Consider the following 13062-nt stretch of genomic DNA (forward strand, 5'->3'; position numbering starts at 1 on the left):
AGGCTGTGTGGACTACCTTCCCTTCATCTATGGCTTTGGTGACTGTTTCAAAGAAGTCAACCAGGTTCAAAAGGCAGGATCTGCCCTTGACAAAGCCGAACTGGGTAGGATCTAGTGTCTGTAGGTCCCCAATGTCTTTGTTTATGAGCTCCATGATGATCCTCTCCATAGCCTTGCAGACTAAGCTAGTCAGGCTTATGGGGCGATAGTTTCCAGGGTCCGTAGAGGCTCCACCTTTGTGGAGTGGGACCACTGTTGCTGTACGCCATTCTGTGGGCACATATCCTGTAGTGAGGCTGAGATTGTATAGCTGTTTTATTTGAGGGATTAGTTCCTCTTGTAGTTCATGTAGGACGTAACCTGGGATGCCATCTGGTCCCATGGAAGCAGTGTTTTTTGCTTTCTTGTAGCATTCTAGTTGCTTATTCTGTTTCTTATAACATTTAGGTATTTTAGATACAGAATAACTGTTTTATGCAACTATTACATAAAATATAAGAAATAATTTTGTCCTAAAATCTCAGGACATTTGCCATTTTTACTAATTTTTGTCAAGATACAACTGCCCAAAGAGGGACTGTCCCTCGCAAAGTGTGACAGGTGGTAACCCTAGCACAACATCCTTAATATTTGTCATCTTTCCACCCTGTCCCTTGTAAAATGTTTAATTTTCTGGTAAATGACCGAGAATTACATTCAGTCACACACGCTCATCATTATATTTTCATACTTCTTTCTGTTAATAAAATGCATGTTGATGCCATAACCTGTTGTTTTATTATTTTTTAAGTGAGAGTAATATTTGGAATTGTCCCTCACTGGGCAAAGAAGTTGAGTGAAATGGGACAATTACATTCTCTTGATTAACAGTTCTTAGCTTAAGGTAGAAAGAGGGTCAAACTAGAAATAATCAGGGACACTTTTTTTAATAATACTCTACTTGAGATGTTGACAGAATAAATAAATATGAATTAACATGAATTTTATAAAGTAAAAGTTTGTAACTCTAGTGTCATTATGTGTTAAGTGTAATTCGCCATCTTTTCTGCCACTCCGTTAACCCTTTTAGGAAAAATTGAACTACATTTTGAACAAAAATTAAAGATGTCCCGGAAAAATAGGCACAGTTCAAAGATGTGTGTATTTCCTATGTTGAGGGAGGTAGAAATGTTAAAAGAAAAAAAAACGCGTCTCAGTCCTAACCAGTTACCGAACGAAACGAAAAAATAAGTGGGTGTTATAGTTTGACAAGAAAAATTCCCATTGCATTCATTCAGTCTACGCGACTCAATACAAAATATCTGAAAAAAGTCTACTTTAAGTTTTGGCGTAAGCCTGATCCTAAATTTATGCAACATTACACACGCCCTTAAAAGAAAACGTTTGCTGCCCGAAACTTTAATGTCTACATTGTTTCCTGGTTGTGAATTACCATATCTTAAAGGGATACAGAGATCACAAAAATGTAAATCAGTTTACCTCACTTGAAGCACGAGAAAAGTAGTGCTGTTAATTCGGGATAATAGCATGTCGGCCCAGTGTTGCAAAGCCATAAACACAGGGAAAGCAGGCGGTTGTCCTCTTGCTAATGTTGGATCAGCTGATTTTTCACCAAAATGGTAAGTGTGAGAATGTAGTTTGTAAAGTTCCGTTTAAAACAAAATGATCAAGCTTGTAGAATAGTGTGTAGCAGTGATAGTTTATTTAATATTTAGCATTTTTGTGTATTGCATAAGTGGTTTGATGTTCTGCGTTAGTTTACAGGAAGTTTGGCATAGGCTGAAGAAACGGTGCTGTTGTGTGTGGTCTTTTTGAGGTGTGCCTGTACCTTGTCAATGAAATAAAAATATAGTTGCTGTAATTTACTGGCTGCTTAACTTCCCATTATACCCCCCTTATTTAATTGTATTGCATTGTCGTAACTCCCACTAATATAAACCATTGCTCATTGTGTTAACAAAAATTCCTTGTCTCTAGCTTGCACCTTGAAAGATTATTGGTTCATGCTTTCTGTTTGTCACTTAACCCCCACTTAGTTCTCACTTTTATAGGTTGTTTTTTTTTTCCCTAAACACTTTTATTGAGTTATTACTTGTGACACAGGCAACTTTAGATTCATATTTATTTATTTTACATTTGTTGACCTGGTTAGTCTGACTGAGCTTAGTGGCCCATTTTCAGCAGAGACCCCGGGGAGAAAAGCTCCCCAGTAAGATGCAATTTTATTACAATGGTATTAGACTAAAATGAGAAATATACATTACATACAATGTGGTTAATAGTTATACAGTTGTAGTAATCACAGTATAATTAACATAAACATTTTACTTCACATATATTTCTATATATTATATAACTTAAGCAATATTACATAAATTATTCAATTCTTACTTTTTTAAACATGAAACATCTTTTTTAAACCATCACTTGCTACATAGACAATCATACATTTTATATATATGAAAAGAAAGCACACAGACACAATCCTAGTTGCAAGCATTTTACATCACAAACCATACTGACACACTCCCAGATGTAAACATTATGCATCACTTATAATCTACACAATCTTTTTCAGTCAAACATTACATAGCTCATTTAAGTCCTGCTTCCTTTAAACCTCATTCCTCCCTTGTATACATTGTTCCCACAATTCACATTTTTTCCTATGTAGTTTGCTTGTACCCTTTTCTAGAGGTCTCATTTCCAGTTGTTTTATCCATATTATTTTATGTTTGCAAGACTGAAATACTTCTGTAGCCATCTAGTTGGTGTGATATTAAGCAGATATGTACACCATTCACGTATCAAATGTTTTGTCTGTGGCTTGAATCCCACCTCTAGTAATGTCCTTCTAAAAGCACATTGAATGGAAAGAATACACATTTCATTAGCAGTTGTGTGTGTTTGCAGGGAAAAAAAATAAAAATATAGTTGTGTGTGGAATCTGTTATCATTTGGTAAGAGTTATCTGGTATCCCATGTCTCAGCATCTATTACTGACTGCTCATATGGTAACATTTCCTAATGTGACTAGAGAATGGACCTTGGCAGGCTGTTAAAGTCTGTACAACATAATATTATGCTGTTAAACATGTGCATTTACTTACTACAGAAATACAATGTCACTTAAAGCCAAGCTATGAGCATGTTTAAATGCGCTTGCAGGGGCCTGACACACATATAGGTTCATAGGTTCATACTAGGCTATCTGCCCGAGGGCATTTACAAGCCTAGCCCATAGTTTTGTGGCTTACGCCACCCCTTTAGTATGGGGAACTATACCCATTATTTTGCTGTGCCTCTGTTGAGCAGTGACACTGAGGTAATCCCTGGGGTATATCTGCGATCTCCCATCCATTGGTCAAGATTTCTCTTGAACAAGGCCAGCGAGGTGCTCTGCCTCACATATACCGGGATTTTATTCCACAGCATAGGGAGTCTTTGGGTGATGAATCTATCCCTCCAGCGTCCTATTAATAGCCGTGTCGAGGTTTAAGTCTCCGCCTTGTGGCTCTGACGGATCTAGATTTTTGAGGTGAAGCATATTCATCAAATCTGGGTTTGACATGGCCTTGTATGTTAGGCAAAGGTCACCTCTGAGCAGCGGTAAGCGACTGAATAGAGCTGGAGTTCTTTCAGTCGGGCAGCATAGGACAGATGTTTGAGACCCTTTATCCTTTTGGTGAGGAACTTTGTGGCCTCTCCAGCTGCTGCAAGTGTCGGGTCAGATACATTCCGAATGGGGCATTGTACTCAATCATTGGTCTGATGAGTGATGAGTATAGGGAGACTATGACCTCCCTTGATCTAGATGAGAATCCCTTCATGATAAGGTGGGCAATGTAGAATGTCTTCCTAACTACTTTAGCTACATGGGTGTCGAATGACAGACTACTATCAACCTGGGTCCCCAGGTCCCTGATAACTTCTTCTATGCTCAGTGGATTGCCACCTATTTGGTAGCTAGGGGTAACCTTGTTTTTCCCGAAGGGTATGACTTGCATTTCCTTCCACTGTCTGTGTATGTATGTATGTATTTATTTATTTCCTAGGTGAGAGAAACCTAAGCAGTAAACACTTTGGTAATAATTGTGTGTTTCAGTATAATTTTGCCTAATTCTCATTAACTGACTAGAGCTAGCAATATTGTTTCTGGATCGGTGTCCCTGCAGCCCATGTACATCACATTAAAGCAGGTAGTATGCTTTTGTTTAGCAAATGGTAATGCACAGTGTGTATGGATGTGTATTTAGATAAAGAGAGAGTTTTTTTTTTTTAACGTCATTGTCAATAGTACTTTTAATGCTGTACTCAGTACTATAATGTGTTTGTGTATGCATGCACACATGGTGGGTTTACTGGGTATTTGCCCAACAAGTATGTCAAAAAGGTAAAAACATGGTAATTTGACATTAAGACACTAGTTTGGGTCAAACAGGGAGTGCTTAGATGGTGTAATATTGTTAAGAAAGCTGTTATTTGAGATAATGTAGGAAAGCAGGAAAAAATAGGGACTGGGCTTTTGAACCAGCATCTCTTGAGTTTCCAGGTGAAATAAATTAGTATTACCACCATGTTCTTGCTTAACAAGAAGGCTGGTTCAAGTTCATCAGCGGTTGTTAAGTCCAGAGGAGTCTGTTCTTGGCATTTTCTTGTGGTGAAGACACACTGTCTGAGGCTATGACACTTGATCAAGTGTCATATTTTCTCAGAACTTAAACTTCTTGATGTTTTCCTGACATGTTCCACAGTTAAATGTGTCTCATGGAACATTTACCAGGCCTTCTCTAAACTGCTGTGCAATCCAAAATTCTTTTTCTCTCATCTGATTTCTCTTATACTACTAAACATTTTCCATACTTAAGTAAACATTTGGCATCAGATGTTCCGGAAGAGTCTCTACAGTCCTTTTGAGTGTTTTTTATGTTCCTTATTTTTGTACTACCAAAATTGTTCTGTAGTTAGTACGTTTAGAGTCAATACATTTAGCAATACTGAATCTCTTTTGTTCTTTACTATTTACAGCTGTGGTCTGGTTGTGTAAGTTGCCCATTCTTCTGAGTTAGCATCAGAAAAGTATGTATAAGTATTGCATTCTAAATATGTATTCATGTTCAGGCATTGCATTTTCCTTATTGTTTGACTTGCTGAAACATCCAAACCACTACATAAGCACTTTTTCACACATTGATATGTAAAAGGCGCTCTTTTTTGCTGTCAGGTTCATAGGTAGGTACTAGGCTATCAGCCCAAGGGCCTACGTAAGCCCAGCCAGCAAGGTTCCCTGGCTTACGCCACCCAATAAAGTTATTTTCCTGTGCCACTGTCGAGAAGAGACACAGAAGTGATCCCCGAGGTGTATTTCCTATTTCCCATCCACTCATCAAGATTTTTCTTGACGAGTGCTAATGAAGAACTTTGCTTGACATAGATGGGTAGCCTGTTCCAGAGTATGGGAAGCCTCTGGGACAGGAATCTATCCCTGCAGCATGTCCTGTTTATTGTGGTGACAAGGTTTAGGTCCCTAGAGCGTGTAGCTCGGTGGGATTGGGATTTCTTTAGGTGTAGCATGTCCAAAAGCTCTGGGTTTGACATAGCTTTATATGTTAGGCAGAGATCACCTCGGAGTAGGCGATATGCAATGGAGTAAAGATGGATTTTTTTGAGGCGGTCAGTGTAGGGCATTTGTTTGAGGCCAGTAATCCTCTTTGTGAGTTACTTCTGTGGCCTTTCCAGCTGCTGCAGATGTCTTGTGAGGTACATTCCAAAAGGGGCGTTGAACTCTATAATGGGTCTAAGAGTGTCAAGTAGAGGGGAACAATGACCTCTCTCTTTTTTTTTTTCCTGTATGAGAACCCTTTTATGATGAGATGTGCCACGTAGAAGGACTTCCTGACTACTGTGGCAATGTGATTATCAAAGGAGAGACTACTGTCCACCTGGGTCCCAAGGTCTCATCACACATTCGGTGTTAAGTAGATTGCTGCCTATGTGGTAGTTCATGAGTACAGAGTTTTTACCAAAGGGGATGACATTGCACTTTTTGGCATTGAGCTTGAGGCCATGCCTCTGACACCAGGCATCTGTTTCAGCGAGGCCCTTCTGTAGGATGTCCACATCATTTGGGGACTTTACTATGGCTCCTAGTTTGCAGTCATCTTCAGAGAAGTAGATACCAAACAGGAGAGGCCTCAGGACGGAACCCTGTGGTACTCCACTTGTCACTGCTTTGAGGTCAGATTTGGAGTCTGCAACTTTTACAGTGTGGGTTCTGTCAGTGAGCCAGTTGGCAACCCATCTTGTGACATAGGGATTTATACCTAGTTTAGTGAGTTTAGCTGTAATTCCTGAATGGGGGATGGTGTTGAAAGCCTTGGCGAGGTCAAGACAGGCTGTGTGAACCACCTTATCCTCATCTATGGCTTTGGTGACTGCCTCAAAGAAGTCGATCAGGTTCAGGAGGCATGATCTGCCTTTCACAAACCCGAACTGGGTGGAATCCAGAGTTTGGAGGTTACCAATGTCTTTGTTTAGGAGTTCCATGATGATACGTTCCATGACCTTGCAGACCAGGCTCGTCAGGCTAATAGGTCGATAGTTCCAGGATCAGTGGTGGCTCCCCCTTTGTGGAGTTGGATAACTGTTGCTGTGTGCCATTCAGTGGGCACAAAGCCTGATGCAAGGCTATTATTGAACATGGTGCTTAAGTGGGGAGCCAGTACGCAGCCTGGGATGTTGTCCGGTCCCATGGATGCTGTGTTTTTGGCTTGAGAGTGCAGCTTTTACCTGCGTAGTTGTGATTACAGGGACTCTGCATTCTTCCTGTGTAGGTATGTGCCCTTTAGGGGGTGAGGGGGGGAAGTTAGTATTGAACCTATCTGCCAGGATGTTGGCAATATCAGTTGGTTCTGTAATTTCCGTGCCTTTGTGCTGTAACTCAGAGCAAATCTGGGTGTTGCCATCGAGATTCTTGACATAGCTATAGAATGCTTTATGATCGTCCTTAGAATTAGTGGCGATTTTGTTTTCGTAACTAGCTTTGGAGTATCTTTTAAGGGATCTCAGCTTCTTACTGAGGCTGACCAGGGAGCTCCTACACTCATGGGATTTTACTCTCTTTTGCAACAGTCTCTTCCTTCTGTTGTACAGTTTGTTTATGGCAGGGGACCACCAGATTGGCTTCCTTTTTTTAGAGGATAGTGTCTTGGTTCTGTTTGGGATAGCATGATCCATGCACTCGTGTAAGTGCTTATAGAGTGCATTTGTGTAGGAGTCAGCAGTTGTAACTGTATTGTCCATCTGCATGGGTGTCATGAAGTTCACCACTTCTGTCTTAAGAAGCATGAAGTTGGCTTTGGAGAAATTTTTTACCGTGGTTTCCTTAATGAGGGGTGGGGGCGGGATGTGGATATCAAGGGTGATTTAGCTTATGGTTGGATCGGACCAATGAGGAGTTGACTTCAGGTGTGGAACACTGGTCACTCATGTTGGTAATGACTAGGTCTAGGATATTGTTGCCCCTGGTGGGGGTGTGGATAAGTTGATCCAGGGCATTGGAGTTTATGAATTCCAGAACGCGTTGAGCTAAGGAGTTGGTACACGAGTAGTTTTCCAGTTAATGTGGTAGTTGAAGTCGCCCATTATTAGGGTGTTTGGTTGAACCTTAATATTTTCCAGTACATCAAGAAAAGAGGAGTGGGAATCTTGGGGCATGGTGGGGGATCTGTAGCAAGCTACAATTTGGATTGCAGTTTTGCCCAGAGTTAGTTGCACTTGGATAACCTCAGATGCATTATACTGAGCATCATGGGTTTCAAAAAGGACAGAGATAAAGCATGTAAAATATGAAAGGAAAACAAAAGTATACCTGCCCATCAATACTATAAACATATTACAAACATCACAAAAAAGAAATCCCCAAAAAATACTTTATTAAACTACAGGCAAATGTAATAACCCCAAAACATTTTGGTCAACAACCAACCAACTACTAAATTCTGGCACACCTATTCATCCTACCCCCCACTACAGTAATCAAGGAAACAGCATTACCAGTCATTTCATTTCCCACTTTATTCAGACAGTTGCCTCTCTTATTAACCCCTCGGCCTGTTACTAGCACAACATCCCCTGTCCCCAAACTATATTCCAAAACTGTCCCAGCTCCTCATCCTAACTTCCATAATCAAGAAACTGCTTCTAACCTTAAACTTCATTACTCTTGCACCTGATAACTTACCAGCTGAATATATCATAAAAATATAAATAAAAAAAGATTTTTATAATAAAGAATGTTTTTTTATTTCGTGACTCTAAAAGCAAAAGATAAGGAAGAAGACTGAAAACTTTGCAAAAGAAACACAAACAAGCTGATTGCAGAAAAGCATTCGAGGATGGTTTTGCGGATTCCTTTTACTTCTTCTGGTACCTCGTTACCAGAATCAGCAAAACCAGCCTTGAATCCTTTTCTGAAATCAGCCTGTGTTTTCTTTTGTGAAATTTTCACTCCACTTTCTTTTACTTTTTAGAGCAACTGATAAAAAACATTCTTAAAAAAAGTATTTTTTTATTTATATTGTTTACTTTTTAAGTAAAATGTAGCAGTCATTTTTGTATAAAACTAAAACTGTGTTTTTGGGACTCTGTGTAGGGAAAGATGTAGGGAGATTTGATGACAGACTGCAGAAACCATTATTTGCTGCAAGAAGCAGTGTTTGTATAAAAGTAAAGTTATATTTTGGGTACTCGGTGCGTATGTGTGTTCGTGTGTGCGTGTGTGTGTCTGTCTTATGTTTTCGTTTAATGCTGCTCGGAGTACAGTGCATCTCGCTCTGTCCCGTCTTTGTCAGTGTGTCCCTGTCCCAGTTCAGTAGGATAGCCCTACGTGTCAGTGTCTGTCTCTCTCCCTTTATTTCTGTCTTCAAGGCTTGTTTTTAATAATAATATTCTAAGCTGGCAAGAAAAGTGATTATGTGGCCTGTGATTGGGTGGTTATTTGAAACGGGCATGGCGAGAACACAACAGTTATAGTTAAATTATTTCCCATGGCTACACTGTCATTCATGGTAACCTGATCTGCTCTGAGGTGGTTCCCTGGCTGCTTTGACAGATTGCAATCCTCCACTAAGAGCAAGTCTGCATGCTGAAATGTTAATGTAGACTTCCTTTTTAAGTAAATATCTTGACTGACATAAAGAGTAGCCATGAAATTGCTAAGTGCTTAATAAACAGTCATTTCATCATCTTAATACTGTTGCTGTAGTATAAAGTATCACAATGTAGTTTTAGAAAATCATAATAAAAAAATGCACAAAATGTGAGATAAAATTCCAAATACATATTTCATGGACAACAGTTCTTGGCACTCCAATAGATTGCATCCTTGACCCAGCTGTTAAAAGTAAGCAGATACACAAGTACACTGGTACTGTTCATGCACAACCTTTTCCAAATGTTCCATGCCCTTCTGCTGAAGAGATTGCTCATACCAATACACAGAAGGTACACATTTTGTATGCTTGTTTGAAATGTTGCTGCTTTTCATCATGCTTATGCATTTGCAAACCCAGCACGGCAGTAGGTGTATAGCAATGACTTACTCCTGAAATTTATCTGAAAGTAGCAAGCAGATGGTAAGCAGCATTACTTGTCATAGTTGGGATTGTGTGTGTGTGTGTGTGTGTGTGTGTAGGAAATGATGTAGAGAGATGTGTGTGTTTTCCACTGACTCGCTAATGACAAAGGGGCACAATTGTATTTAAATACTATAATATTGTCTCTCTCTCTCTCGTTATTATAATGTTGTTTTTTTTTTTTTTGTTTTGGTTTTTGTAGTGTAAGTAGAATATTGTCCCTGAACTACAGAGAGACAGATCTACTATACCAGTTTCAATAAAAAGCATTCTAAAAATGGCAGCTGGACACCCTGGTGTACCCTATCTTATACTCATAAATCATTCCATCACAGAAAGCTGTATCCCCACCCTCTGGGGAAAAAATACATACTACCCTTACACAAACGAGGTAGTGCTACAGACTATTACACCTTCTAGCCCAATCTCATCTTCTCATGTTTTTTACTGACCATTTTCTCATCTCTCTTACCTTATAATAGCACCTCTACATCCCTGTTTAGTTTTATAACTACTGTTAACCAGAACATTGCAGAAACAATAGTGAATTAGTCCCAGTACATTTCCTTGACTTGTCTAAAGTCTTTGAAATTATCACAAAACTGTCTTACTTACAAATTAACGGATCCTCATGATCTTGGTGCAACAGCTGCCTACCAAATATACAGCAGGCAGTAAATGGCAAAACAGCACACCATTGGTATCTCTCAAGGCTTAAATTTAGGTCCCTTACTTTTCAGTAGATTCATAAATTACCTCCACTTGTCTAACACCCATCTGCTCTACAAAAAGCCTTGGTAAAGTAGAACAGCACACTCAGTGTTTTTTTCCCAACATCGAGTCTTTGCTGGCTAACTCACGGTTGCTCCTAAATACAAAAAATATGAGCTTATTTACACCAAAGCAACTAAATGACCACAAAAACTACTGAATAACTTTTTCCAACAACATCAACATAGAATTATTAAGCTATACTCAGCTTTGGGGGGAGGGGACGAAAATTGATAAACACCTAAAATGTGACTACCACAAAATTAAAGCTGTAGAAATAACCCACAAAAAAAACAGGTGCTCTTTACAGTGTCAGACCATACCTCACATTGAATTACATTCATAGAATTGTCTGTGGTGGTCGGTTTAGAAGAAAAAGTGTTGCTATTATCTTTGTTACTGAAAAAGATAAAGAAATTCTTCAGAATATTGAGATTTTCTACAATACTGCTGTTAATGAAATGACAGTGAATGTAACTGATCTGATCTAGTCCTGGGATGAGATTCTGTTTACAGTGCACTTTTTTCTGCTGAGTAGGCAGAATGCAATTCACTGTTCTTAGAGATGAGTCAATACTCCTCAAAATTATGTTCAGAAAATATCAAAAATAGAATTGTTTTGAATTTTGAGGAGACTTCTTTCTTGGACATGTTGGAGAAAGCCATTGGTTACTTCATTTGAACGAATGTTGTAAAGATGTGGGAGCCGTAAACTTTTTTTCCTTTGAACATTTATTTCGTTCTCTAGAGGTAGTTGTATTGGATATTCTGTATCATATATAATTATTTATTTATGGACTAAAAGACATAAGTGTTGTGTCAAATCTACCAGTTATGTTATACTTGCCCTTACTGTGCAATCCACTTTACAGATACCCTTTCAAATTTACATGGAGTGTAAAAAGCACATTTCTAGTGAACGTTTTTGTTGTGCTATATCTGTTATAATTACTGGTATGGCTTGACCCCAGTCCTGAAATGCCAGTTGGAAAAGCTGCAATCACAAAATGTGTTCAAATAAAGGTTGGAGTATTTTTTTTTTGTGTGTGTGTTTTATGCCTCTTGTAAACCAAGGTTTTAAACTAATTTTTTCTGGATAAGGGCTTTAGGGAGTTTCACACTCTAATGCAAGTCAGTGTTATGGGCAGCTGTTTGTAATTTCGGCCAAAGCTGTGTCTGGGAGGGACTGAAATAGTTTCCTCCATTTCGGCACCTTAAATTTGGCAGACCAGGTACTGGAAGTTTTACAGGCTTCTTCCATAATGTGGGCAAAGATAATTATAAATTGGTGTTTGGGTTTTCTGTTGGGTTTTATGCACCATTTGGCCTGCATTACATGTTTATTAGCAGTTCTAAGCTTTCATTTGGCACTAATAGCTCTCAAAGGTGAAGGTCTATCTACAGAAGTGGTTTTTTGTATATATTTGGAGTGGGGGGGGGCTGTAACATGCATATTTATTTGTTCACTCTAACCTTGTGTGGAGTAAATTGAAACTAGGTGATTCTGAAAGTAAATGTGTATGGTAGTAACTGTTGAGTACATGCAGGAGTTTGAATTTAACAGGGTTAAACTGAATACGGTTAAGTACCAGTACCAAGTCCTACAGACTGTACTTCTATGTATGCCTGTTTAATTTTTCTTTTGTGCACCTTAATTTGACGATTTTCTGTAATGGAGGTTTACCCTGATCTTAACTTGGTTTACTATAAGTATTTAGGAAATGCTGCAAATGAATTTAAAGCATATCAGCAGCCTACTGTCCAGGCTTAATTGGCAGAAAATAAAATTGATTATTGCTAAACAGTTGTCTTGCTTTGGTGGATCACTGTGGAGTAGCTCTTTATTCAGATGGTTTGAAGAAAATAGATGGCATGGAGGCTATCGAATAAAACATGCAAGTTGTACTTTGAGGTAAATGCACCTTGATCACATCACTGGTCTAATTTTGCAGCTACGTTGTTAATAAAACAAGAGCTTTAATCCTGCAGCAACTTGCCTTTTTGTCAACTGCCATTTTCATGATACATGTTAAGCACCACTAGCAGAACTGCAGTCCATTCTGTTCTCCAGTTGCTCATGACCCCAAATGCAATTTGTTCCTTATGTGTTGTATCCTGTCTTGATTTTCCCAGTGATTGTGTTTTCAGAGGTTTTTGTCTGACTCTTTTGCAAATCAGGCTTGAGTTTACTTGTAACTTTTAATGCCGTAATTTTGCTGTGGATTAAGTTTGGGCATCCTGAATTCCTATAGATTATTCCCATTGCCTGCTAGGCTGCTTCCGGGTGTAGCCTTTTAAGATTTTTCTACTAGAGCGACTTTTAGCAGTAGACTGTTTTTGTTGTTTTTTTCCTGTACAGTGTCAGGTTGTTGGCCAGGTACTAGGCTGCCTGCTGTAAAATACTCAAAGGTATAGGCATAAATCTAAGCCATCCTCTACCTCTTGGGGATGTAAAATTTGGGTAATAGGTAGGTTTGTAAGGGATGTTGAGCTGTTAGCCTAGTAATCTATGAACCATGAAAAACATTATTTAATTTCATCTTTCATCACCCCCAACACCCCTATGTGCAGCTGCCATACTAAAGAACCTGCAATCCACTCAACTCTCCTTATTAGACCAATCCTATACTAATACAGCCGTTAATCACCATTATAG

At 39.0% G+C, this 13062-nt stretch overlaps 1 protein-coding gene across 1 annotated transcript in view; it reads left to right on the plus strand.

Annotated features, from left to right (window-relative positions):
* The first annotated feature begins 1475 nt into the window (after positions 1 to 1475).
* The window catches only part of COMMD4 (COMM domain containing 4), a 335308-nt gene continuing 323721 nt past the window's right edge, over positions 1476 to 13062 (plus strand). Inside the window, exon 1 of the mRNA XM_044077180.1 lies at positions 1476 to 1619. Within this exon, the coding sequence (XP_043933115.1) occupies positions 1617 to 1619 (3 nt within the window). The 5' untranslated portion in view covers positions 1476 to 1616. The remainder of the gene's footprint in view (positions 1620 to 13062) is intronic.

The sequence above is a fragment of the Protopterus annectens genome, chromosome 7.part0, assembly GCF_019279795.1.
Source record: "Protopterus annectens isolate FY-2018-M chromosome 7.part0, PAN1.0, whole genome shotgun sequence".
Classification (NCBI taxonomy): Eukaryota; Metazoa; Chordata; order Ceratodontiformes; family Protopteridae; genus Protopterus; species Protopterus annectens.